The following is a 27,446-nucleotide window of genomic DNA, read 5'->3' as shown; positions in this document are numbered from 1 at the left end:
CTAGACACCACGCGCCAGCCGGAGATCTAACTACCCCTATCAGAGGAATATACAGGCCTGCCTTACCTCCAGAGATGAACCCCAAAAGGAGATAGCAGCCCCCCACAGATATTGACGGTGAGTCAAGAGGAAAAGACATACGTAGGATGAACAGCAGATTTAGCACAGTGAGGTCCGCTTACTAGATAGCAGAAGTACAGGAAAGAGTCACTTCACGGTCAACTTCAAAACACTACTCAAAAACACCATCCTGAAATTACTTTAAAACTCCAGTGACAACTCATGCCACTGGAGTGGCAATTCCAGTCCACGAGAGCTTCCAGCTACAGAGAGTCACATTGCAAATAGCTGGACAAAAATAGAATAAACTAGAAACAAAATTCAACTTAGCTGAACAGGATCTTGAGGCAGGAGAATGAAACGGAATGCTACTGATACATTGTTGGCCGGAATCAGACCAGCAGCCAAGCAGCCTTAAATAGGAAACTCCCCTAATGGGTGTCAACAGGTGATCAAGGATAGAAGGCAAATAAGTGGCACTACCATAAAACACCACCGGGGGAGCCCACAAACAGAATTCACAACACCTTCCGTCACTGTAAGGCCACCATTTTCCGCACCACCGGCAGTATCTGTGCAGGTTTCTTTGCCAGCCAAAAGCAGTCAGGGTCAGGGAATCACCAGTTTTGTAGGAGGAAATATTGCATCTAGGGCACCGGCGGAAACAATACCGTCTCCAACCGTCTCTCAGGCTGCCATGTCCACCGGCACACCCGAAAGTTCCACGATCTCCAGCTCTCCAGTCCAGCTCACACTACATGAGACTCTGGTTAGAAAAAGGAAGTACTTATCCTCGCATCCGCGTACACAGGGTTTTAACGGCCACATAGCTAGACTAATCTCGTTAGAGATGATGCCCTACCGGTTAGTTGAAAGCGAAGCTTTCAAAGCCCTGATGGAGTACGCTGAACCACGATACGAGCTACCCAGTCGACACTTTTTTTCCAGAAAAGCCATCCCAGCCCTGCACCAGCATGTTAAACAGCGCATCGTCCATGCACTCAGGCAATCTGTGAGTACAAAGGTGCACCTGACTACAGATGCATGGACCAGTAGGCATGGCCAGGGACGTTATGTGTCCATCACGGCACACTGGGTGAATGTGGTGGATGCAGGGTCCACAGGGGACATCAATTTTGGGACAGTTGTGCCTAGCCCACGGTCTAGGAAACAGTTGGCTGTAGGCGTTCGCACCCCCTCCTCCTCGTCCTCCTGCAGAAGCTACAGCTCTTCCACAGACCGCAGTCGGCCAACCACTCCATCGGCAGATGACACTGTTGCACACCAGTGGTCCCATTATGGGCCAGCTACTGGCAAGCGTCAGCAGGCTGTATTGGCTATGAAGTGTTTGGGCGACAACAGACACACCGCGGAAGTTCTGTCCGAGTTCTTGCAACAAGAAACACAGTCGTGGCTGGGCACAGTAGATCTTGAGGCAGGCAAGGTAGTGAGTGATAACGGAAGGAATTTCATGGCTGCCATCTCCCTTTCCCAACTGAAACACATTCCTTGCCTGGCTCACACCTTAAACCTGGTGGTGCAGTGCTTATTGAAAACTTATCCTGGGTTCTCCGACCTGCTCCTCAAAGTGCGTGGACTTTGCTCACATATCCGACGTTCGCCTGTACGCTCCAGCCGTATGCAGACCTATCAGCGGTCTTTGAACCTTCCCCAGCATCGCCTAATCATAGACGTTGCAACAAGGTGGAACTCAACACTGCACATGCTTCAGAGACTGTGCCAACAGAGGCGGGCTGTTATGTTTTTGTGGGAGGATACACATACAGGGGCAGGCAGTAGGATGGCAGACATGGAGTTGTCAGGTGTGCAGTGGTCAAAGATACAAGACGTGTCAAGTCCTTCAGTGTTTTGAGGAATGCACACGGCTGGTTAGTGCAGACAACGCCATAATAAGCATGAGCATCCCCCTAATGCGTCTGCTGATGCAAAGTTTGACGCACATAAAGGATCAGGCGTCTGCACCAGAGGAAGAGGAAAGCCTTGATGACAGTCAGCCATTGTCTGGTCAGGGCAGTGTACAGGACGAGGTAGCGGGCGAAGAGGAGGTGGAGGACGAGGAGGATGATGGGGATGAGTATATTTTTAATGCGGAAGCTTTCCCGGGGGCACTGGAAATTGGTTGCGTGGCAAGGCCGGGTTCTGGTTTTTTGAGGGACACAAGTGACATAGATTTGCCTGAAACTGCCCCTCAACCAATCACAACCGGAGATTTGACAACTGTAACTTTGGCCCACATGGCGGATTATGCCTTACGTATCCTAAAAAGGGACACACGCATTACGAAAATGATGAACGATGACGATTACTGGTTGGCCTGCCTCCTCGATCCACGCTATAAAGGCAAATTGCAAAATATTATGCCACATGAGAACTTGGAACTAATATTAGCAACCAAACAATCAACTCTTGTTGACCATTTGCTTCAGGCATTCCCAGCACACAGCGCACGTGATCGTTCTCACACGAGCTCCAGGGGGCAGCAGACTAGGAGTGTTAGGGGTGCACACATCAGAAGTGGCGTTGGACAGAGGGGTTTTCTGACCAGGTTGTGGAGTGATTTTGCTATGACCGCAGACAGGACAGGTACTGCTCCATCAATTGAAAGTGACAGGCGACAACATTTGTCCAGTATGGTTACTAACTATTTTTCATCCCTTATCGATGTTATCCCTCAACCGTCATTCCCATTTGATTACTGGGCATCAAAATTAGACACCTGGCCAGAATTGGCAGAATATGCATTGCAGGAGCTTGCTTGCCCGGCAGCAAGTGTCCTATCAGAAAGAGTATTCAGTGCTGCAGGTTCAATATTAACCGAAAAAAGGACTCGTCTGGCTACCCAAAATGTTGACGATCTAAGATTCATTAAAATGAACCACAACTGGATTTCGAAATCTTTTGCCCCACCTTGCCCGGCCGACACCTAGCTTTCCTATGAAAAGCTCTTGCCTGTGGACTACTGTGAATTACTTTTCTAATGTCTAATTTTCTGCAGCTGATTGTCCAGCATACGACATGTTTACACCTCCCTAAATGGCCAAACTCCCCACACGGGGCCGTGGTATCGCGACTTGGCGCAAGCACCCGTGAGACTTCTGTTTGTCTGAAGAGGTGGGTGTGCTTGCTTTTGGTCGACGGCATTGCTACTGGGTCCCTCATAGTACAATAAAGTGTCTCTGGCGGTGGTGGTGCGCACCCAACGTCAGACACACTGTTGTAACATGAGGGGCCCTGGGCCTGTACCGCCGGCCACAAGAGAGTTCACCCACCCCCAGGTCAAACATTGCTCTACCACTTCCACAGTTATCTCTCACACTTCCACCAATGTTTAGTCTATGCGCTGACATCCTTCCATACCTGCCACTGACAATACCATTGTGTTGACATGTATGATGGTACTTAACATAGTCAGGGGCAGTGTCCTCTATTTACCACAGTAAATACTTTGCGCTAAATTAGTAGGTCTGAAACAACACAGAGGATCCCACCCCTGAACCTAATGATTGCACCCTTTAGTGTTTTTGTTTTGTTTTAATGCGAGACATTCACATTTAATTGTTGTTTTTGACTACTAACTGGCAGACACTCATTACAATCGGCCTGCGTTGACCAGACCACTGCTGCCCGTGTACCCCTGGAAACAATTATAAAGTGCCTACAGCCAGCCCATTTTATTGTGTTAGGCCTTCGAAGCCTGTCTGCGGTCCCTCCTTCCACTAGGCCTCCACTGACCAGACCACTGCTGCCCGTGTACCCCTGGAAACAATTATAAAGTGCCTACAGCCAGCCCATTTTATTGTGTTAGGCCTTCGAAGCCTGTCTGCGGTCCCTCCTTCCACTAGGCCTCCACTGACCAGACCACTGCTGCCCGTGTACCCCTGGAAACAATTATAAAGTGCCTACAGCCAGCCCATTTTATTGTGTTAGGCCTTCGAAGCCTGTCTGCGGTCCCTCCTTCCACTAGGCCTCCACTGACCAGACCACTGCTGCCCGTGTACCCCTGGAAACAATTATAAAGTGCCTACAGCCAGCCCATTTTATTGTGTTAGGCCTTCGAAGCCTGTCTGCGGTCCCTCCTTCCACTAGGCCTCCACTGACCAGACCACTGCTGCCCGTGTACCCCTGGAAACAATTATAAAGTGCCTACAGCCAGCCCATTTTATTGTGTTAGGCCTTCGAAGCCTGTCTGCGGTCCCTCCTTCCACTAGGCCTCCACTGACCAGACCACTGCTGCCCGTGTACCCCTGGAAACAATTATAAAGTGCCTACAGCCAGCCCATTTTATTGTGTTAGGCCTTCGAAGCCTGTCTGCGGTCCCTCCTTCCACTAGGCCTCCACTGACCAGACCACTGCTGCCTGTGTACCCCTGGAAACAATTATAAAGTGCCTACAGCCAGCCCATTTTATTGTGTTAGGCCTTCGAAGCCTGTCTGCGGTCCCTCCTTCCACTAGGCCTCCACTGACCAGACCACTGCTGCCCGTGTACCCCTGGAAACAATTATAAAGTGCCTACAGCCAGCCCATTTTATTGTGTTAGGCCTTCGAAGCCTGTCTGCGGTCCCTCCTTCCACTAGGCCTCCACTGACCAGACCACTGCTGCCCGTGTACCCCTGGAAACAATTATAAAGTGCCTACAGCCAGCCCATTTTATTGTGTTAGGCCTTCGAAGCCTGTCTGCGGTCCCTCCTTCCACTAGGCCTCCACTGACCAGACCACTGCTGCCCATGTACCCCTGGAAACAATTATAAAGTGCCTACAGCCAGCCCATTTTATTGTGTTAGGCCTTCGAAGCCTGTCTGCGGTCCCTCCTTCCACTAGGCCTCCACTGACCAGACCACTGCTGCCCGTGTACCCCTGGAAACAATTATAAAGTGGCTACAGCCAGCCCATTTTATTGTGTTAGGCCTTCGAAGCCTGTCTGCGGTCCCTCCTTCCACTAGGCCTCCACTGACCAGACCACTGCTGCCCGTGTACCCCTGGAAACAATTATAAAGTGCCTACAGCCAGCCCATTTTATTGTGTTAGGCCTTCGAAGCCTGTCTGCGGTCCCTCCTTCCACTAGGCCTCCACTGACCAGACCACTGCTGCCCGTGTACCCCTGGAAACAATTATAAAGTGCCTACAGCCAGCCCATTTTATTGTGTTAGGCCTTCGAAGCCTGTCTGCGGTCCCTCCTTCCACTAGGCCTCCACTGACCAGACCACTGCTGCCCGTGTACCCCTGGAAACAATTATAAAGTGCCTACAGCCAGCCCATTTTATTGTGTTAGGCCTTCGAAGCCTGTCTGCGGTCCCTCCTTCCACTAGGCCTCCACTGACCAGACCACTGCTGCCCATGTACCCCTGGAAACAATTATAAAGTGCCTACAGCCAGCCCATTTTATTGTGTTAGGCCTTCGAAGCCTGTCTGCGGTCCCTCCTTCCACTAGGCCTCCACTGACCAGACCACTGCTGCCCGTGTACCCCTGGAAACAATTATAAAGTGCCTACAGCCAGCCCATTTTATTGTGTTAGGCCTTCGAAGCCTGTCTGCGGTCCCTCCTTCCACTAGGCCTCCACTGACCAGACCACTGCTGCCCATGTACCCCTGGAAACAATTATAAAGTGCCTACAGCCAGCCCATTTTATTGTGTTAGGCCTTCAAAGCCTGTCTGCGGTCCCTCCTTCCACTAGGCCTCCACTGACCAGACCACTGCTGCCCGTGTACCCCTGGAAACAATTATAAAGTGCCTACAGCCAGCCCATTTTATTGTGTTAGGCCTTCGAAGCCTGTCTGCGGTCCCTCCTTCCACTAGGCCTCCACTGACCAGACCACTACTGCCCATGTACCCCTGGAAACAATTATAAAGTGCCTACAGCCAGCCCATTTTATTGTGTTAGGCCTTCGAAGCCTGTCTGCGGTCCCTCCTTCCACTAGGCCTCCACTGACCAGACCACTGCTGCCCGTGTACCCCTGGAAACAATTATAAAGTGCCTACAGCCAGCCCATTTTATTGTGTTAGGCCTTCGAAGCCTGTCTGCGGTCCCTCCTTCCACTAGGCCTCCACTGACCAGACCACTGCTGCCCGTGTACCCCTGGAAACAATTATAAAGTGCCTACAGCCAGCCTATTTTATTGTGTTAGGCCTTCGAAGCCTGTCTGCGGCCCCTCCTTCCACTAGGCCTCCACTGACCAGACCACTGCTGCCCGTGTACCCCTGGAACCTATTTTACAGTGCCTACAGCCAGCCCATTTTATTATGTTAGGCCTTCGAAGCCTGTCTGCGGTCCCTCCTTCCACTAGGCCTCCACTGACCAGACCACTGCTGCCCGTGTACCCTTGGAACCTATTTTACAGTGCCTACAGCCAGCCCATTTTATCATGTTAGGCCTTCGAAGCCTGTCTGCGGTCCCTCCTTCCACTAGGCCTCCACTGACCAGACCACTGCTGCCCGTGTACCCCTGGAACCAATTATAAAGTGCCTACAGCCAGCCCATTTTATAATGTTAGGCCTTCGAAGCCTGTCTGCGGTCCCTCCTTCCACTAGGCCTCCACTGACCAGACCACTGCTGCCCGTGTACCCCTGGAACCTAATTTACAGGGCATAGAGCCTATTTTTTTATTTGTTTTAATATTAATAAAGCCATGATGGACTACGCTGTACCACGCTATGAGCTACCCAGTTGACAATTCTTTTGCGAGAAAAGCCATCCCACCCCTCCACCAGCATGTTAAAGACCACATTGTCCTTGCATTCTGTCAATCTGTGAGTCCAAAGGTACACCTGACAACAGACACATGGACCTGTAGGCATGGCCACGGAAGGTGACATGTCCTTTGTGGCGCAATGGGTTAATGTATTGGATGCATGGTCCACACAGGGGACAGCCTGCTAAGTCTGTCTGCAGTCCCTAATTCAAGTTGTCCTCAACTGAATACAGCTGAGCTTCTACCTTCTGGCTCTGATTAACTGCTGTTTTTTTAAAAATTGGTGGTTCCGGCCTACTAACGGTGTCTGCCCCTCCCTGGTGTTGCCCTCAACTGAATAAAGCTGAGCTTCTACCTTCTGGCTCTGATTAACTGCTGTTTTTTTAAAAATTGGTGGTTCCGGCCTACTAACGGTGTCTGCCCCTGCCTGGTGTTGTCCTCAACTGAATAAAGCTGAGCTTCTACCTTCTGGCTCTGATTAACTGCTGTTTTTTAAAAAATTGGTGGTTCCGGCCTACTAACGGTGTCTGCCCCTGCCTGGTGTTGTCCTCAACTGAATAAAGCTGAGCTTCTACCTTCTGGCTCTGATTAAGTTTTTTTTTTTTTTTTTAATTGCTGGATGGGGCCTAATACCTCTGTTTGCTGCTCCCTGGTGTTTGTCCTCAACTGAATAAAGCTGAGCTTCTACCTTCTGGCTCTGATTAACTGCTGTTTTTTAAAAAATTGGTGGTTCCGGCCTACTAACGGTGTATGCCCCTGCCTGGTGTTGTCCTCAACTGAATAAAGCTGAGCTTCTACCTTCTGGCTTTCGGCCTATACTATCAGATATTAAACTGCATTTGGCCTACTAGTGTGGTTGGGCCCTTGAAACAGTGTCTGCTGCTCTTGGGTTTGCTACTCCACTGAACAAAGCAATGCCGCCTGTTTAGTCCTGTTACCAATTTTGAACTGCATTTAGCCTACTTTATTCTTTGGCCCTATATCTGTTTCCTCTTCATCCTGCCCATTGCCCAGCCACTGCTAGATGAGTCTGCTGGTACATTGACCTAGACCACTACATTCCCCTTGCACTCTACACAGCCAGAATCTGACCCTGCTGAAAGTAAGGTTCCCCTTCCTGCATGTTATACCACCTTACACAGGGACAAAGAGGAAGGTGCAGATGAAAGTGCAGGTTCCTTCATCAGGTGGGGGGGGGCATACTCGTTGGCGACGTCACTGGCACAGGGCCCCTCAGAGTACGCAAAAGTGTCGCTGCTGGTGGGAGGCGCCCCCGCCATGCAAACACACCGCCGTACTTTGAGGGGCCCTGTGCCAGTGCCAATGCGAACGAGTGGGCCCCCCCTGCTTGCTCAGGATCACAGCACTTGCAACGTTGAAATACTTACCTCTCCCTGCTCCACCGCCGTGACGTAGTCCGCGTTTCCTGGGCCCACGAAAAACTTGAGCCAGCCCTACTCCCCCCACAACTTTTGCCAAATGACCCCCAATTTCCAATGCCCAACTATTATTATAAAGTTAATTAAGATTGACAAGCTTCAGAAACAAGAATGGATGTTTTTGGCATTAAAATGGGCACTGTAGGTGTTTTCCTGGCCTCCACTCACTGCCGACTATGCTTCCCCATTGACTTGCATTGGGTTTCGTGTTTCAGTCGATCCCCGACTTTCAGCGATAATCGGCCGACTGCACTCGACTCGACTTTGGACAAAGTCGGGTTTCAGAAAACCCGACTCGATCTTAAAAAAATGAAAGTCGCTCAACCCTAATTAAGACCCCTGTAATCAATGCATGGATGTAATTCTCCGTTCTTCTTCTGCACAAAGAAGAACCCAGCCCCTGCAGGTGACACAGACTTCCTAATGAATCCCCTTGCCAAATTCTCCTGGATGTACTGAGACATAGCCTCCGTCTCTGGGAGAGACAATGGGTAGACTCGACCCCGGGGAGGCTCAGCACCAGGCAAGAGGTCAATAGGACAGTCATAGGGGTGGTGAGGCGGAAGAGTCTCCGCAGCCCTTTTGGAGAACACGTCCGCATAGGGCTAATATTGCTTGGGGAGAGAGGAGAGATCTGCGGGTAGCAACCTGAACGCATTCCCTCTGACATCTACCCCCACAAGATTTACTCCATCCCAAAATCCTGCCAGTGGACCACTCAATATGAGGAGAGTGGTACCGCAGCCAAGGATCCCTAACAGGACCTCATCAATTCCCTCTGGAATGATGAGCAGAGATATTATCTCCTGATGAGATGGCGACATGGATAGCGTAAATGGGATGGTCTGGTGTGTAATCTGTGAGGGCAGTGTCGACCCATTCACCACTCGTACGGTCACTGGTTGGGCGAGCATCACCACAGGTATTGCGTGTCGTTGGGAGAAGGCAGAAGACATAAAATTGCCCTCTGCCCCGGAGTCCACGCAAAGCTCTACCGAATGAGTGGATGGGCCAATGGTAATTGTCCCCTTAAAGGACAATTTGGAGGCAAACGTCGCCGTGTCTAGTGAACCTCCACCCACTACCACTAGACGCTGACGTTTCCCCGACCGCTGAGGACATCTGGTGGCAAAATGTCCTGACTGCCGGCAAACATGACAGACCCTAAGTGCACGAGCGGTCCGGGACTTAGGTCCCGCTCGTGGCAACTCCATGGCCTCATGTGACTCGGTTGCCTGAACCGGAGATTCCAAAGGGATCTCAACCCCTAACAATCAGTTTCCCAAAATTCAATTGACAGTAAATTGATCACCACCAATCAAAGTGTTGCAACGCCTCCGATCACCAAGAAAAAACCAAAAGACTCTTAGGTCTCCTAGGACTGTGTACAACCTATTTAAATTTCTTTAATGCAAACACAGTGTTAGTAATGTCAAAGTGAACTCAACATTTATGGGTATGGGTAAAAGGATGGTTATAAGTAATAACCAGGAGGTTGTTTAATAGCACTCTGCAGTGTTGGACTTTTTATGGTTTTTTAAATTAAAAATTAATTCCAAAAATGGTACCAATTTGGAGGTAGATGTCTTTTGTGTCATTGTTTAAACAAATGTGGTGTTGTTACCAAGTGCTTTATGACAAGCTATTACCAAAATTCTAACTTTTTGGAGAGTAGCCACAATCTTGTTGTTTTGGAAAATTAAGAAGCTTTATGTTTCCCAATAATCTTTATTGGTTTTATAAATTTTATAACGGGGAAGGGTAAAGAATAAGGGATAGCAAGGTAGAGGGGGAAAAAGGAAAAACCCCATATAATATAGGGAAAAGGGAAAAAAGACAGGTACACATACAGACATTCCCGTAGGTTTACACAACACAACTGTCACTTATTATCAGCACCTGAAATAGAAACTCAAACAGTACACATATACAACAAATGACATCAAATTAAATGTTGCTCAATATCAGCGCTTTGAAAATAAGTCAGACAGTATATATTATGTAAAGTATGAGAATCTGTCAAGTCTGGGAACACCTTAAGGTGACCCTAAGACTGGCTGGAGGGCAATGATCTGTTCTTTTTAGTAAAATAACAAGTGGAATAAAGGTCTTTTCAAGTAGGATGTATATTTGATGTACACAGAGAGGAGGTATCAGAAGAAACAGCTGATGATGTCAATCCTGTTCTTTTCAAAAAGTTAATTCCTTCCTCCGGAGATGAGAGCGTGAACGATTTTGAAGCAAATTTCACTTGTAGATTGGAAGTCTTTGTCCATTGGTAGGGTATTCCGGCGTGTAAAAGTTGATGAGTGGTTTGAAAGAATGATTTTCGTTTTTGTAGGGTATCTTTAGACAAGTCCTTGAAAAAAGATAAGTTGCTGTACGGAGATGGAAGGTGTTTTGAGTCTCTTGTCAGCATAAGGAGATCGTTCTTTACCCCTGTAGGATAGAGGGACACAATGACGTCTCGAGCAATGTTTGTAGGGATAGAGAGTGGCCTTTGGATTCTGAAAACCTGCTCGATCAGATTTTTTCCTTTGTTTTGGGGTAATAAGTGAGTGATCATTGAAGAAATATATTTTTTTAACTGTGAGGGCTGGACCGACTTCGGTATTCCTCTGATTTTTATGTTATTTTTCCTTTTGAAGTCTTCATAATTAGCCAAGTAGTCTCTAAAAAAGATGATGTCTTTTCGGATCCTCTCCAGAGAGTCCGAGAGCATGTGTGGACTATGAGCATGGATAGAGGGCGAGATCCGGTAGTTTTTGTCTAGAGAGTCTGTTATTTTTGAGTCTTGAAGAGGGGCATCAGGGGCCTTGGTAGAATTTAAGTTAGAGTCTTTGACTATAAAATGTAGTGTATCTTTAAATAGCTTCTTGATAAAAGATTCAGATGCTTTTACCGTATTTGATTGTTGAAGGTCGGATATTTTAGATTCGTATCGATGTGTATTAGTACTCTTTTCCAAGATGTTTGCCGATGCTAAACAGGCTCTGCAGATATTGATCATAAAGCTCTTAGATGGGTAGTCATCAGAAGCTGGTATGTTATCTATTAAAGAAACATTAGAGATATGGTCCTCAGGCCCTGCATCCGATTTCTCTTGACCCAAGTTAATTTTATTTGGCTGGAATAGGAATTTTCCTATGGGCTCATAAGTCTTGTATTCAGTAGAACTCTCTGAGGAGGAATGTTGGGATGAATTTTTCTCAGAATCTGTAAAATTAGTAAAGTCGCTGTCCCCATAGTCAGAGGTATCCATCATTTTGATAATTCTTCTGAGTGGACACTTTCTAGCCCCTCTGATGAATTAGAAGAATTATCTGTATCATGGTTTACATCCAGCTGTTCCTTTTGATCTACTGTGTTGCTATTGTTTTTGTCGGCTGGTTCCATAATAGAGGTCAAATTAGGAAGTATTTTTTGGATTATTTCTTCAAAGCTTTTAATACAAAAAAGCCTGGTTTCTTCTAGTATAGATTTTTGTTGTGACTGTATTTGTTTAAAGGGGTCACTTTCTGATGTGTCAGAGGACTGGTCACAGCCATTCCAATTTTTTGATAAAACCCATTTAACAGATGGGATTATACATAGTTGCCCGTTATTGTCAGAGTTTTCATGAGTTTCCCCTATGATTTTTGGGGTATCAATAGAAGGTTTATGGGTGGCACCTCTCCTCAATACAGGAAGAGGTTGTGAGGCATTATATAATTGTAGCGGTGTTCCAATCGCTATTCCACCACTTTGTAGTAGCAAGACTCCCTCCTCCCTAACTGTCGCCGCATCAGCCTCTTCACCTTCTGTAGTGTCGCTTCTGCATGATTGCCCCTTATTATTTGGGTAATTGTCAATTTCCCCTGTGATTTTTGGGCAATTATTTGAAGGATTAGAGGTAGCACACCTCTCTGAAGCACTAAGAGGCTGAGCGGCGCTATATAGTAGTGACGGTGTACCATTCGCTGCTTCACAATACAGCTGAACACCTCGCAGCGGCAAGACTTCCTCTTCCCTCACCGCTGCTGCATCAGCCGCTCTGCATGCGGTGATGTCACAAGCGGCTGGCGGAGGAATCACGGGGCTGCACCAGGCCTCGCTTTCCAGCCCCCACCGGACCGAGTCGGTCCTGAGGGACTTGCCTGGTGTTAAGGTAAAGGACAAGTCCTGGGGTCCTTTCTTCTGCAGCATCACGGCTCCCGATCTCACCGCAAACTCCCGACTCTTCTTCCCCTCCTTTTCAGCAGGTAACGGTGCCACGGGGAGTGCAAGGTTCTTCGCTAGTGGCAGCACTGACGTCGTCCGGCATATCACCTCCACAACAGTTGACGACGATTCAGCACAGCCGTTGGTATTTTCTGTCTTGAATCCCTGTTGTCTGGGGGAACATCTGAAGTCCTCCCCAACACAGGAGCAAAAGGGACTTTTCTCACATCTTTTACCGGAAACTTCTTGGCTCCAGCTCTTTCTGTTCCGTGGGTGACAGAAACCCTGAAGGACTTTCCTCTCCTCTCATGTTTGCCTGTGTGGCGGCCATCTTGATTGGAGGCCTTGATACAGGCTGAGAAGCTGTAGTGCTTGTTGTCCTTGTAATATCCACTATATTCTTAATTTTATTTGTTGTAGATAAGGACTAAAGGTTTTCCAAGCCCATAGATCTATAAGTTCCACTTTTTGGAAGCCAAAAGTAGCTCAATATAGGGGATTATTCAGGAGCTCTGTAAAGGCATGTCTGCTCCTATCCCCTGCAAACCACGCCCCTCAATTAAGAAGCTTTTTAACCCTTTCACGAACCCTTCAATACATGTACGTCATGGTGAACTAAAGTGTTATTTACTGCACCACACCGTACGTACAGCAGAAGGAAACAGCAGGAAAAGGAACTGTGCCTGTGCCATTGGTATTGGGAGCCAGCTGTTAGATAAAGCAACAGCCAGGAGAGCAGCTATGTGCGATCTCGGATGTTTAACTCTTTTCATGCCATGGTAGCTATTGGCTGTGCAAAAAAGAAGTTTTACAGTGGAAAAGTGCTCCTTCGGTCATTAGATTGGCACTTCAGCAGCCAACAAATTGCCATGGCAGCCGGAGGCCTAACAATATTTTTTGTGTCTGCAATATTTATTATCCTATCAGATTTTGCCATTCCTTCGTTGCCTTTATTTCTGTCCAGGACTGTTTCATAAGTTTTTATTTTTTTTTTATTTCTGTGGAAGCATGGTTGAAAAGCAATGTCTGAATTTCAATTGTTCATTTTCATAGATTTTTAATGTATTATTACTTTTGTCAGATTCAAGTTATTTCTGTGACCACTGTGGGTTTTTCTGTCATGAAACGATGGGTACCAACAATTTTGACCACGTGTGTATAATATATACCGTATGTACTCGAATATAAGCCGACCCAAGTATAAGCCGACCCCCCTAATTTTGCAACAAAAAACTGGGAAAACGTATTGACTCGAGTATAAGCCTAGGGTGGAAAATGCAGCAGCTACAGATATATTTCAAAAATAAAAATAGATACCAATAAAAGTAAAATTAATTGAGACATCAGTAGGTTAAGTGTTTTTGAATATCCATATTGAATCAGGAGCCCCATATAATGCTCCATGCAGTTGTTTATGGCCCTATAGATGCCCCATATAATGCTCCATGCAGTTATGGCCCCATAGATGCCCCATATAATGCTCCATGCAGTTATGGCCCCATAGATGCCCCATATAATGCTCCATACAGTTATGGCCCCATATAATGCCCCATATAATGCTCCATGCAGTTATGGCCCCATAGATGCCCCATATAATGCTCCATGCAGTTATGGCCCCATAGATGCCCCATATAATGCTCCATGCAGTTATGGCCCCATATATTGCTCCATGCAGTTCTTTATGGCCCCATAGATGCTCCATATAACATTGTGCCACATGTAATGCTGCTGCTGCTGCAATAAGAAAAAAAGTCACATACTCACCTCTTGTCGCTGCCCGCTGCTCCTCAGCATCCCGTCACTCCGCACTGACTGTTCAGGCAGAGGACGGCGCGCACACTCATACATCATCGTGCCCTCTGACCTGCACAGTCACTGCAAGAGGATGGGAAGACGGAGCGGCACCCGGCGAATGGAACGCGGACAGGTGAATATGAAATACTTACCTGCTCCTGGCGCTCCTGACGCTGACCCTGCCTGTCCCATGGCACCGCAGCTTCTTCCTGTAATGAGCGGTCACCGGTACCGCTCATTGCAGTAATGAATATGCAGCTCCGCCCCTATGGGAGTGGAGTCCATATTCATTACTTTAATGAGCGGTACCACGTGACCGCTGAATAGAGGAAGAGCTGCAGTGAGGGAGACCATGAGACAGGCTGAGACAGGCTGAGACAGCGTTAGGAGCGCCGGGACCAGGTGAGTATGCGACACTGCTCTCTCCCCCTCACCCGCCGACCCCACTGCTGACCATGACTGGAGTATAAGCCGAGAGGGGCACTTTCAGCCCAAAAATTTGGGCTGAAAATCTCGGCTTATACTCGAGTATATACGGAGATATATATATATATATATATATATATATATATATATATATATATATATACAGTACAGACCAAAAGTTTGGACACACCTTCTCATTTAAAGATTTTTCTGTATTTTCATGACTATGAAAATTGTACATTCACACTAAAGGCATCAAAACTGTGAATTAACACATGTGGAGTTATATACTTAACAAAAATGTGTGAAACAACTGAAATTATGTCTTATATTCTAGGTTCTTCAAAGTAGCCACCTTTTGCTTTGATGACTGCTTTGCACACTCTTGGCATTCTCTTGATGAGCTTCAAGAGGTAGTCACCAGAAATGGTTTTCACTTCACAGGTGTGCCCTGTCAGGATTAATAAGTGGTATTTTTCATAGTCATGAAAATACAGAAAAATATTTAAATGAGAAGGTGTGTCCAAACTTTTGGTCTGTACTGTATATATACTGTGCATGTGAGCAGGGGCATAACTATAACAGGTGCAGGGGTTGTTGAGCTTCAACTTATGCCACTGTGTGTGTATCTATATGGAAAAGTTTACCTCCGAAATGATATCATGTAATGGTACATTACAGCTTATTGCACAGAAAAGAAGTCCTCATACAGTTCTATAGGCAAAAAAAAATAACATTTTTTTACCTCTGAGGTGATGACCCTCTCCAAAAAAAAACAATTTGTAAATGGAGACTTTCTGCTGCAAAAGTATTAAAAAATAAAAAATATATACAGCTAGGTCTAGAAATATTTGGACTGTCACACAATTTTTGGCATTTTTGTTGTTTACCAAAACATATTCAAGATGCAGTCAAATACTCAAAAAAGCTTTAAAGTGCAGACTCTCAGCTTTAACTGGACGATATTCACATACCAATTAAAGTAAGGGTTTAGGAATTACAGCTGCTTAATATGTAGCTGCTTTTTTATAGGGGCCAAAAGTAATTGGACAATTATTTCAAAAGCTCTTTAATGGGCTGCATGGACTATTCACTTGTTAATCCATCATCAATTAAGCAAGCAAAAGGTTTAGAGCTGATTCCAGGTATGGCATTTGCATTTGCATTTGGAAGCTGTTGCTATGAACCCACAACATGCAGTCGAAGGAGCTTTCAATGGAAGAGAAACTGTCCATCATTAAGCTTAGAAAAATAAGAAATCAATCAGAAAGATAATAGAAATGAGTGGCCAAATCAACAGTCTGGTACATTCTTAAAAAAAAGAGCGCACTGGTGAGCTTGGGAACTCAAAAAGTCCTGAAAATCCATGGAAGACAATGGTAGTGGATGATTGCATGGTGTAGAAGAACAACTTCAAAACATCTACCCAAGTAAAGAACATTCTCCAGAAAGTAGGTGTTTCAGTATCTAAGTCTACCGTGAAGAGAATACTTCATGATAGCAAATACTGAGGTCTCACCAGAATGTGCAAGCCATTACTCAGTCTTAAAAATAGAAAGTCTGGATAACACTTTGCCAAAAAAATCTAAAGAAATAAGCCCAGCTCTGTAAAAGGATTCTTTGGACAGATGAAACTAAGATCAACCTGTAAAAGCACACCACGTCCTCTGTTGGGTAAGACATGGTATGATGACATGGGTATGCATGACTTCCAATGGCACTAGGTCACTAGTGTTTATTGATGATTTGATTGAAGACAGAAGTAGCTAAATGAATTCTGAAGTGCACAAGGCTATACGATTTGCTCAGATTCAACCAAATGCAGCAAGTTTAAGTGGCAGGCACCTCAAACTACAGATGGACAATGACTCAAAACATAATGCGAAAACAACCCAGGAGTTTTTAATGCAAAGAAGTGGAATATTCTGCAGTGGCTGAGTAAATCACCTGATCTCAACCCCATCGAGCATACATTTCACATGCTTAAGGCAAAACTTAAGTCAGAAAGACCACGAACAGACAGCAACTGAAGTCAGCTGCAGTAAGGTTTTGGAAAAGCATCACAAAGGAGGAAACCCAGCATTTGGTGATGTTCATGGCTTCAGAACTTCAGGCAGTCATTGCCTGCAAAGGATTCTCTAAAAAGTACTAAAAATTAACATTTTATTTATGATAAAGTTAATTTGTCCAATTACTTCTGAGCCCTTGAAATGAAGAGGCTTTCTAGAAAAATGGTTGCAATTCCTAAACGGTTCATAGGATATTGTTGTTCAACCCCTTTAATTAAACCTGAGTCTACCCCTCAATTGCATCTCAGTTGTTTCAATTCAAATGGAAAGCATTACCATGCAGAGCCCAAGTCAAGAAGATTTGCTCACCCTCCAAATATTTCGGGATCTAACTGTACAAACGATAAATTACGTCATTTAGATGGAAGCTACCATATAGTCGCTGGAGGCGTTTCGAGCACAAACAGTGCTCTTAGACTTCAGCATGAGACTAAACAAACAAACCCAATATATGACCACTAAAAACAGGTGAAAATAATTCAGCTAATTACTTTGGGTCAATACCATGCCGACTTTGCGGGAGGGAGAGAACCAAAGCAAAGCTGCAATAACAACAAGGCATGTAAAATGCTCATGAAAAAACAAATACAATGATTTCTTCATTTAAAACAAAAAATCCTACTTTTTACCCTGTTCAGACCAGAACGGATTCTATGGACCGGTTCCAAGAGAACGTGGAAAGAGATATCTGTAATCTTGTTTCAAAATCTCTGGATAAAATGTATAAACTAAATTCATCCAAGCTTGAACGGAAATCTTTCGAAAATATCAAAAATAACCATAACATCGTTATAAAGATGTCGGACAAGGGAGATTCCGTAGTCATTTTGAACAGAACTGACTACTTTGAATCCATTTATTGTACGTTATCTGCAAACGATGATTATAGACAGATCAAGTCAGATCCAACACTGGAATATGTTATACAGTGTAAAAATATTATTGACAGTGGTCTTAATCAGGGCTTCTTCTCTCAGAAACAGGCAGATTATTTATTTGTTGAAAATCCAATGATCCCCATCCTACATGCTCTTCCTAAAACACACAAAGATATATATTTCCACCTCCTATGCGACCAATTATTTCGGGTATCGGCTCATATAGTGAGCATTTAGGTGAATGGCTGGATACTGTTTTACAACCTCTAGCGCAGAGGGTGCCGGGTTATTTAAAGGACTCTCGGGATGTTTTATACACGTTTGAAGGCGTGGTCTGGAACTCACATTGGTCATGGCTCACTTGTGACGTTGTTGCTTTGTATACTTCGATCGATATTGGGTTTGTTTGTTTAGTCTCATGCTGAAGTCTAAGAGCACTGTTTGTGCTCGAAACGCGTCCAGCGATATATGGTAGCTTCCATCCAAATGATGTAATTTATCAAAAGAAATCCAGCTTCCAAAAATATCAAAATTTATTGAGGATAAAATCCAAAGTCCAATGACATGGTTCACAGGAGAATGTGTAGCAGCAAGCTACGCGTTTCGAACAATAAGTTATTTTTCAAAGCTTTGAAAAAGAACTTATTGTTCGAAACGCGTAGCCTGCTGCTACACATTCTCCTGTGAACCATATCATTGGACTTTGGATTTTATCCTCAATACATTTTTATATTTTTGGAAGCTGGATTTCTTTTCCTGTTTGCCCCATTGTTTCACGTGATGACTGCACGGTATCCGGGCTTCCCCACAACAAATGCCTAATAGGTGAGCTGGTTTTTCACTATTTTTCAATGTAATTTATCGCTTGCCAGCAGTTTTCCAAATTTTAATGTTTAAATACATTTTTGATACTTTTTATTCCTGGAGCTGGATTTTTCTTTCCATGTGCACAAGTTTCAACGTCAGACAGAGATGTTTTTTGCTTGCTCGGGTATTATGTGGACTACAGACGAAGGTTTCTACTGGGTGAGCTGAAAAGTTTTTCTGTTTTTCTAACATGCTAATTATACAGCATTATGAACACTGTATAAAAATATCAATTTAAAAAATTCCAGATAGTTTTTCATTCATCTGTGGTCAGATGGAATAAAAAGTAATCAAAAAGTTCTATGTGCACAAGTGTGCTACCAATGAAAAGTAGTTTGTCACACAAAATAAACAACAACACATATAACAGCTATGTCTATGGAAAAATAAAAAAGTCACAGTTACATACATTTTTCTTTCTACAATATTGGTGGCCTGATTTTGATGTAAATACATAGTAATAATATGATATCATTAAAGAGTAATATTTGAATGTCCTTCTGCATGAATAATGAAAATGTTTTAACATAGCTATGTACAGTAGTGCTCAAAAGTTTACGTACCCCAGCAGAATTTTTGCTTTCATGGCCTGTTTTCGGAGACTATGAATGATAACATCAAAACTTTTTCTACACTCATGGTTAGTGGTTGGGTGAAGCCATTTATTGTCAAACTACTGTGTTTTCTCTTTTTGGGGGGTTGTCATTATGATTTAAAAAGAGAAAACACAGTAGTTTGGCAATAAATGGCTTCACCCAACCACTAACCATGAGAGGAGAAAAAGTTTTGGTGTTATCATTCATATTCTCTGAAAAAAAGGCCAAGAAAGCAAAAATTCTGCCGGGGTGTGTAAACTTTTGAGCACAACTGTAGGTTGAAAAAAAAAAGATGTATGTCCAATTTTGAGATACAGCAGTTTATCACTGACTACCAGCTCTCTTATTTGCATCTCTCCCTATCATTTGAATGTCTGTATTATTCTCTTTTCGTCACATGCTCTATACTAATCTTCTTCACAACTATGCGATAACACACACAATCTGTTGAATTTGTTCACAGTGTTATGGCTTTCTCACCCTATCTGTATTATTGACCCATGAACTTTGAAGTCCTCACACTATCCAGATTCACCACAAAAAGGCGGCTACATTTCCTGCCCCTGCTTTTATACAGACTATAGTCTTAGCAGATTGGCTATGCTATACCATGCTATATAATAGCTCAAGATCATGTAACCTTTTCAGACGACTCATGCCATCTTCTGAAATTAAAAAATTGCCATTTTTAAGACAATTCATGTGAAGAGAATCGAATTTTCTTTTAATTCGTTGAATTTAGTGAATTCCTAAAAAACCAACATGAATTCGATTTGCATCTAATCCATTTGCTCATTTCTAGAGAAAACTTCCAAAGGCTTTCTACCGCTCATTGTTATTTGTAATCAATCATGTGGTGTTAGAAACATGTATCTCATTCAGCTTTCCAATAAAGCAAACATTATGTTGTCACCTACACAAGCTAAGAAAATGCACCTTTATGCTCTTTTTTAGTTATTTGAATATTCATTGCCTCCAATTAGAGAGAAGCCACTTGTGCTTTTCACACTACGTAAATTCACAGGTTTCCCTCAGCTTCTTCCTCTTTAAGTTGCAGTGTGTTACATTAATAAAATGCGTTGTAAATGTTTACATGTGTAAAAAAGCAACTTTTATTCATGTTGCATGATAAGTTTATAATGATTGAAAATTTGTGAGGATCTGCAGCCAGACGTGACGGCAAGCAATTAAAGAAAAGACCAGCTAAGAATACAACTAAATTCACCTATATCAATTTCATGCTCACACTTCAGCATCCAGAGGCATAAAATCCTGTTTACATGTCCAAGGATCTTTGAACAGTCATTATTGATATAGATATATGGTCTTTCTGTCGTCTTGGTATAACTTTCTCTGTTTCGTGCATTTACATAATTGTTTAGTCAAATGTTATAGAAAATGAGGATTCAGATTTAGCAAGATTGCAGCAATGCTTCTTTACATTTTAGTAGACTCAAAAAAGGACCAGTCTCGAGTGGTTGGTGTCTGTCTTGGACACGTCCTTTGGCATTGGGAGATTGGCCGAGTACGTCTGAAGCTGTTGATGGATTGCCTGAGTGAACCTAACCTCTTCCAGAGTCGAAGTTGTGGTTCACTGGCATCTTCCACATGGTAGGGCATAAATTCCCGTGGTCCATATAGGGATTGGTCTAGGGCAGCAGGCTTGCAGAGCGTTACAAATATGAGGCAGGTGGCAAGGAGGAGGAAAATGCACACAAGAGAGATAATGATGGGCAGTGGGTCTGTAAATTCCATTGGGATGTTGGTGGTATTTACCGAAATATTGTCCATGGTGCTGTTATAAAGGTTAGTAATAGCTGTGCTCTCTAGTGTTTCATTATTGAATTTGAAAGTAGTTTCAGTGGTCATCTTTTCTGGAAAATAAAAAGTCATAATATTATATTTTGTGTAAGTGTACATAGAAATCACAACGTTTTAATGAAGGTGGGTTTACACAAGTGTATTTTCGGGTTGTTCGGAAAAAATGAACAGCACATGGACCAATGTTATTCAAAGGGGCAGTGCAGATTAGCATTTTTTTTGTTCACAGACTGAATCTTTACTTGAAAAAAAATTATCATATGCTAGTTTCTTCCGTATGTCAGATAATACTTGCCCATTCAAGCCTCTGGGGGTGCATCTGATTTTTCAGATACTGTGCAATTGTTTAACATAGGAAATTGTATGTAGAGTTGTACATTACTAATCAATGCTGTTGTATAAAATGGATTGCACATGGGTGAAAAATGAGAACATTTTTCTGGGTGAAACTCAAACTATTTTTTTATACACTCATGTAAACCCAGCTTAATTGTTCTGAACTTTGTGGGTAGTAATAACAATAATAATAGTAATTTATATTTCTATATCGCTAACATATTCCGCAGCACTTTCCATTACAGAGGGTAATTGTACAGACAATAAAGACACAACAGAATGAACACATAATTCAACAGATATAAAAATAAGTGGGAACCTTGCTCTCAAGCTCACATTCTATTAGGAAATAGGGGAGGCACGAAAGGTAAATGATAAAATATGCTTGTATTGTGTGGTCCAGCCATCAATATAATAAACAGGGTATTCAAATAACACTGCACTGCATTTATTTGAATTAATTGGCCAGATCATCAGCAGTGAGGTTGGTTGTTGGGACCTGAACTCTGGGACAGAGGAGGGAATGAAAAGTAGCAAAGAGTTGTTTATGATTGCTGGATAATGAGGTGATGAAGTAGGTTTGTTTAGAGAGGTGGAGAGCAGAGTTGTATGCTTTAAGCATAAACTTCTAATGGATGAAATCTTCAGCCAAACTGGATTTCTTCCACAGATGTTTAGCGCACCAGAGCACCACTGGAGAAAATGTGTTTGCAGTGTGTCACTAGGTTGCCGCTATTTGTGTCAAATTGTTTTATGTGTAGGAGGTGCAGCTTCATCCACTTTGCAGTGTCTCATTATGATGTTTCAGAGCACAGTCGGGACATGAGAGGGAGGAGGTTGGGGACATTGATGACTGCAAATCCTTCATACGTTTCTGGGTATTAATGGAAGTGGTAAGTGGGGGTGTCCTGAGCGGTGTGACTGTTCTTGATAAAGAATGAAAGAAGATTGTGGTCAGAGAATGGGAGAGGGGAGTTTGTAAAATGATGCAATGAGCAGAGCCAGGAGAAGATCAGGTCCAGAGTATTACCGTTTTCATGTATAGGATAGTTAGTAAGCTGTGAAGAGAGGAGGTTAAAGATGAAAGGTGAGCAGCAGATGGGGAGATAGGTTCAGTAATAGGGATGTTAAAGTCCCTCATGATGAGAGTGGGAATGTCACAGGATAGAAAGTGTGGAAACCAGATGATAAAGTGATAGAGGAACTGACTGGTGGGGGCCGGATGGCAATACACAACCACTACTCATAGAAAGAAAGACCATAAAAGTCTGAAAGTGTGGCTCTCAAAAGAAGGGAAGATACGTGAGGGTACTGGGGGATAACTTGAAAAGTACATTTTGTTAAAAGGAGCAGACCACTACCTCCACCTTGTCTGCTCTTATCAGTGACGTATCTAGGGCGGGCAGCCGGGGCATGTGCCCCGGGCGCAGCCGGCAGGGGGGGCGCAGTCGGGCAGCCTAATCCGGCGGTCTGCAGTGTCTCCCCCGGCGGCTGCATTCTGCCGCCCCCGGTCTGGGAGTCAGCTGTTCTCTGTGCCGACTGTCAAGCTGACAGCCGGCACAGAGAAGCTGCAGAGCGCTGGCTCCCAACGTGTGCAGAAGTGGAGGGGAGCCCCTGCAGAGTGGCTGCGGTGGGCAGGGAGAAATCCCTGCAGCTCCGCTGCCCAGCGATCTGTCTTCCTGCTTCCTCTTGCTTCCTCTCACACAGATGTGCCTCTAGATGACGTCATCATTCAGCGGCCAGCTGTGTCAGAGGAAGGCGATGAGTTGCTGCGGCAGAGCGCGAGGAGAGGTGAGAGGTGTGTGTGTATGTGTGTGTGTATGTGTGTGTGTGTGAATGTGTGTATGTGTGTGTATGTGTGTATGTGTGTATGTGTGTGTGTGAATGTGTGTGTGTATGTGTGTGTTTGTGTGTGTATGTGAATGTGTGTATGTGTGTGTGTGTGTGTGTGAATGTGTGTATGTGTGTGCGAATGTGTGTATATGAATGTGTGCATGTGTGTGTGTGAATGTGTGTTTGTGTGTGTGAATGTTTGTATGTGTGTGTGAATGTGTGTATGTGTGTGTGTGAATGTGTGTATGTGTGTGTGTGTGAATGTGTGTGAATGTGTGCGTGTGTGTGTGTGTGTGTGTGTGTGTGTGTGTGTGTGTGTATAGGGGGGAGGAAAGTCCAACCAATAACCTATGGTCTTTCAGTAAAAGTAGCTATATTGTGGAAGGCACGGAGACGGTGGCAACAGTGATTAGCCACCAGGCAAGATACACACAACAAAAAACAAGAAAAGGGCACTGGGAACCATACATGCCATGTTAGTAATGTAAACAGTATATATACATAACTAAAGGGCCAAAGATGTATCCAGGAACATGCGAAAATTTGTAGGCATCTACATAGATATATACAGGGCTAGGTCACACACAAGTCAATGCCATCCCAGCTCTAAAAAGAGCCCCACATGATCCACTAACAAGTATATAACAACCACATTATATTCAGATCAAAAAACGGTAACAGGAATACATCATGTGTGTGTGTATGTGAATGTGTGTGTGTATGTGAATGTGTGTATGTGAATATGTGTATGTGAATGTGTGTATGTGTGTGTGTGTGGCTCAGTATTGTGTGTGTGTGTGTGTATCGCGCTGCAGGGGAATGTGCAGAGAAGTGAATGGTGTGTGTGTGTCCTAGGAATTTAGGACCTGAGAATTACGTCACGGCTTGTGATTGGTCGCGTGGCGGTCACATGGGCGGCCGCGACCAATCACAAGCCATGACGTCATCTAAGGCCCTGAACGCGCTCATTCTTAGGAAGGAAGGCTGCCGGAAAGAAGCCGAGGGTGAGTATATTCCTATTAGGTATATACTCACCCTCGGACGCGCCCTGCTTCTTTCCGGCAGCCTTCCTTCTTAAGAATGAGCGCGTGAAGGGCCTTAGATGACGTCACGGCTTGTGATTGGTCGCGGCCGCCCATGTGACCGCTCACGCGACCAATCACAAGCCGTGACTTAATTCTCAGGTCCTAAATTCCTAGAATGAGGAATTTAGGACCTGAGAATTACGTCACGGCTTGTGATTGGTCGCGTGGCGGTCACATGAGCGGCACGCGACCAATCAGAAGCTGTGACGTCATGGAAGGCCGTAAACGCGCTCATTTTAAGCAAAGAAGGCTGCCAGTTACCAGCGGCGATGTCCAGGGGCCTCCGGAGAGGTGAGTATATCAATATTTTTTATTTTAATTCTTTATTTTACACTTAAATGTTGATTCCGATACCGATTTCCGATATCGCAAACATATCGGAACTCGGTATCGGAATTCCGATACCAGATTCAGAAGATCGCCGACCTCATGGCCGACCCCACACAGGGGTCGGGTTTCATGAAACCCGACTTTGCCAAAAGTCGGCGACTTCTGAAAATGGCCGACCCGTTTCGCTCAACCCTAGTTGTAACCGCTGCAACCGGCAGCCTCCGTTCCTAAGAATGAGCGAGTTAAGGACCTGCGATGACGTCGCGGTCTTGTGATTGGTCGCGTGAGCGGTCACATGAGGGGTCACGCGACCAATCACAAGCCGTCACGTCTTCGAAGGTCCTTCACTCGCTCATTCTTAGGAACGGAGGCTGCCGGTTAACACCGCTAGGTCCAGGGTCCGCCGGAGGGGTGAATATATCCCTATTTTTTATTCTTTATTTTACACATGAATATGGATCCCAGGGCCTGAAGGAGAGTTTCCTCTCCTTCAGACCCTGGGAACCATCCAGGATCACCTCCGATATTTGTGTCCCATTGACTTGTATTGGTATCATGTATCGGATATTTTACGGATATCGGCCTATACAATCCGATACCGATACTTTCAAATATCGGAAGGTATCGCTCAACACTATATATAAGTAATACAGCACATTCACCAAGAAGGACTAAGCATAGTGAAGAATAATTTTGTAATACAATAAGGAAATATTTGCCACCAGTAACCACTATTAGGACCCGGGATTCTAGAAAATCACAACACTCAAATGGCTGTGATTGTTGGCAGGCAAAGTATTTCCATTTTTTATGTAATTGTTCATAAATGCCCCAAATGTATGGTAAACAGAAGATATAGCAAAAAATTAACAATTTAACCCTTGTAAAAAAAAATGGTGGTACCAATAGCCAAAAAAATCTATGAAAGGAAACAAAAGTACTCTAGGAACAATACCTTTTTTGGCAACCAAAAACATTGACTCTGATCAATTAAAACTGGCATTTTGCACACTAGTCTTAATGAGGGGCGATGAATGCCCCTTAATGACTTTGGCAAATTTTATCATGGCGTGCACCATTGTGTACCTATCCAGAAGAGTTATGCAAGTCAGTGACTGGAGTAATATTTCTGACTTGAGAAACACTGCCACTTTCCATGAAACTATGCTTGTCTCCAGTAAACATTGGCGGTCACAAACTGCTGGAGACCAATGCGAGTAGCAGTGATAGAAGGTTAAGATGGTGGCTTGTAAATATAATAGTAGGGTCAGTGACCTTAGATTAGAAGCTTCACTCCAGCAGTAAAATAAAATAAATACTGGATTAAGTCATTATTCAGCAGTGTTATAATGTCATCACACATTAGTATTATAATTAGAGATGGGCCAACCCGAAGAGTAAAGTTTGGCATCCATACCAAACACTTACTTTCGGGCACAGACACCAAACATGGACTTCACCAGGATGTCCATGTTACTGTTTGGGTTCGGCACCCCGAACATCTTGTGTTTATTGTGCTCTCATGTGCATGACAGCACAGCAAACACTGCTGTGTATTCCTAAAACCAGCATCCCGCAGCCTTCCAAAAAAAGGGCATCTATTAGATGCATGAATGCATGGTGCTTTGCCCGGCTCTTGCAACTTGCCCAGTAGCGGTGGCAAGTGGGGCTCATTCAGTGCCTTGCGAAAGTATTCGGCCCACTGGAACTTTTCAACCTTTTCCCACATATCATGCTTCAAACATAAAGATATGAAATGTTAATTTTTGGTGAAGAATCAACAACAAGTGGAACACAATTGTGAAATTTAATGAAATTTAAATTTATTGCTTATTTTAACCCCTTACTGACATCGGACGGGATAGTACATCCGATGTCAGCTCCCCTGCTTTGATGCAGGGCTCCGCGGTGAGCCCGCATCAAAGCCGGGACATGTCAGCTGTTTTGAACAGCTGACATGTGCCCGCAATAGCGGCGGGTGAAATCGCAATTCACCCGCCGCTATTAACTAGTTAAATGCCGCTGTCAAATGCAGACAGCGGCATTTAACTACCGCATCCGGCCGGGCACCCGGAAATGACAGCATCGCCGACCCCGTCACATGATCGGAGGTCGGCGATGCTTCTCCATTGTAACCATAGAGGTCCTTGAGACCTCTATAGTTACTGATCGCCGGTAGCTGTGAGCGCCACCCTGTGGTCGGCGCTCACAGCATACCTGATTTTCTACTACATAGCAGCGAACAGCAGATCGCTGCTATGTAGCAGAGGCGATCGTGCTGTGCCTGCTTCTAGCCTCCCATGGAGGCTATTGAAGCATGGCAAAAGTAAAAAAAAAAGTTAAAAAAAATGTGAAAAAAATAAAAAAAATATAAAAGTTTAAATCACCCCCCTTTCGCCCCAATCAAAATAAATCAATAAAAAAAAAATCAAATCTACACATATTTGGTATTGCCACGTTCAGAATCGTCCGATCTATCAAAAAAAAAAGCATTAACCTGATCGCTAAACGGCGTAACGAGAAAAAAAAATCAAAACGCCAGAATTACTTTTTTTGGTCGCCGCGACATTGCATTAAAATGCAATAAAGGGCGATCAAAAGAACGTATCTGCACCGAATTGGAATCACTAAAAACGCCAGCTCAGCATGCAAAAAATAAGCCCTCAACCGACCCCAGATCATGAAAAATGGAGACGCTACGAGTATCGGAAAATGGTGCAATTTTTTTTTTAAGCAAAGTTTGGAATTTTTTTTCACCACTTAGGTAAAAAATAACCTAGTCATGTTAGGTGTCTATGAACTCGTAATGACCTGGAGAATCATAATGACAGGTCAGTTTTAGCATTTAGTGAACCTAGCAAAAAAGCCAAGCAAAAAACAAGTGTGGGATTGCACTTTTTTTGCAATTTCACCGCACTTGGAATTTTTTTCCCATTTTCTAGTACATGACATGGTAAAACCAATTATGTCATTCAAAAGTACAACTCGTTCTGCAAAAAATAAG

The 27,446-nt window shown here is 44.3% G+C and overlaps 2 protein-coding genes across 5 annotated transcripts in view; one reads left to right on the top strand and one right to left on the bottom strand.

Moving 5' to 3' along the window:
- Positions 1-27,446, top strand: part of CDH23 (cadherin related 23) — a 1,745,895-nt gene that overhangs the window by 1,269,880 nt on the left and 448,569 nt on the right. Inside the window, exon 28 of one of the 2 annotated variants that reach the window (XR_013214534.1) lies at positions 9,486-9,999. The exons of the other annotated variant lie outside the window; for it this stretch is intronic. The gene's annotated coding sequence lies outside the window, so the exon portion shown is untranslated. Of the gene's footprint in view, positions 1-9,485; positions 10,000-27,446 lie in introns of those variants that run through there. 2 annotated transcript variants of the gene reach the window in all.
- C4H10orf105 (chromosome 4 C10orf105 homolog) overlaps positions 20,126-27,446 on the bottom strand; it is a 50,801-nt gene continuing 43,480 nt past the window's right edge. For all 3 annotated transcript variants that reach the window (XM_077259286.1, XM_077259285.1, XM_077259287.1), the window contains one exon: positions 20,126-20,911. In XM_077259286.1, coding sequence (XP_077115401.1) covers positions 20,475-20,911 — 437 coding nt within the window. In that variant the 3' untranslated portion in view covers positions 20,126-20,474. The remainder of the gene's footprint in view (positions 20,912-27,446) is intronic.

The sequence above is a fragment of the Ranitomeya variabilis genome, chromosome 4, assembly GCF_051348905.1.
Source record: "Ranitomeya variabilis isolate aRanVar5 chromosome 4, aRanVar5.hap1, whole genome shotgun sequence".
NCBI lineage: Eukaryota > Metazoa > Chordata > Amphibia > Anura > Dendrobatidae > Ranitomeya > Ranitomeya variabilis.
Note: the sequence above shows the minus strand (reverse complement) of the source record. Positions and strands in the feature narration are given on the sequence as shown.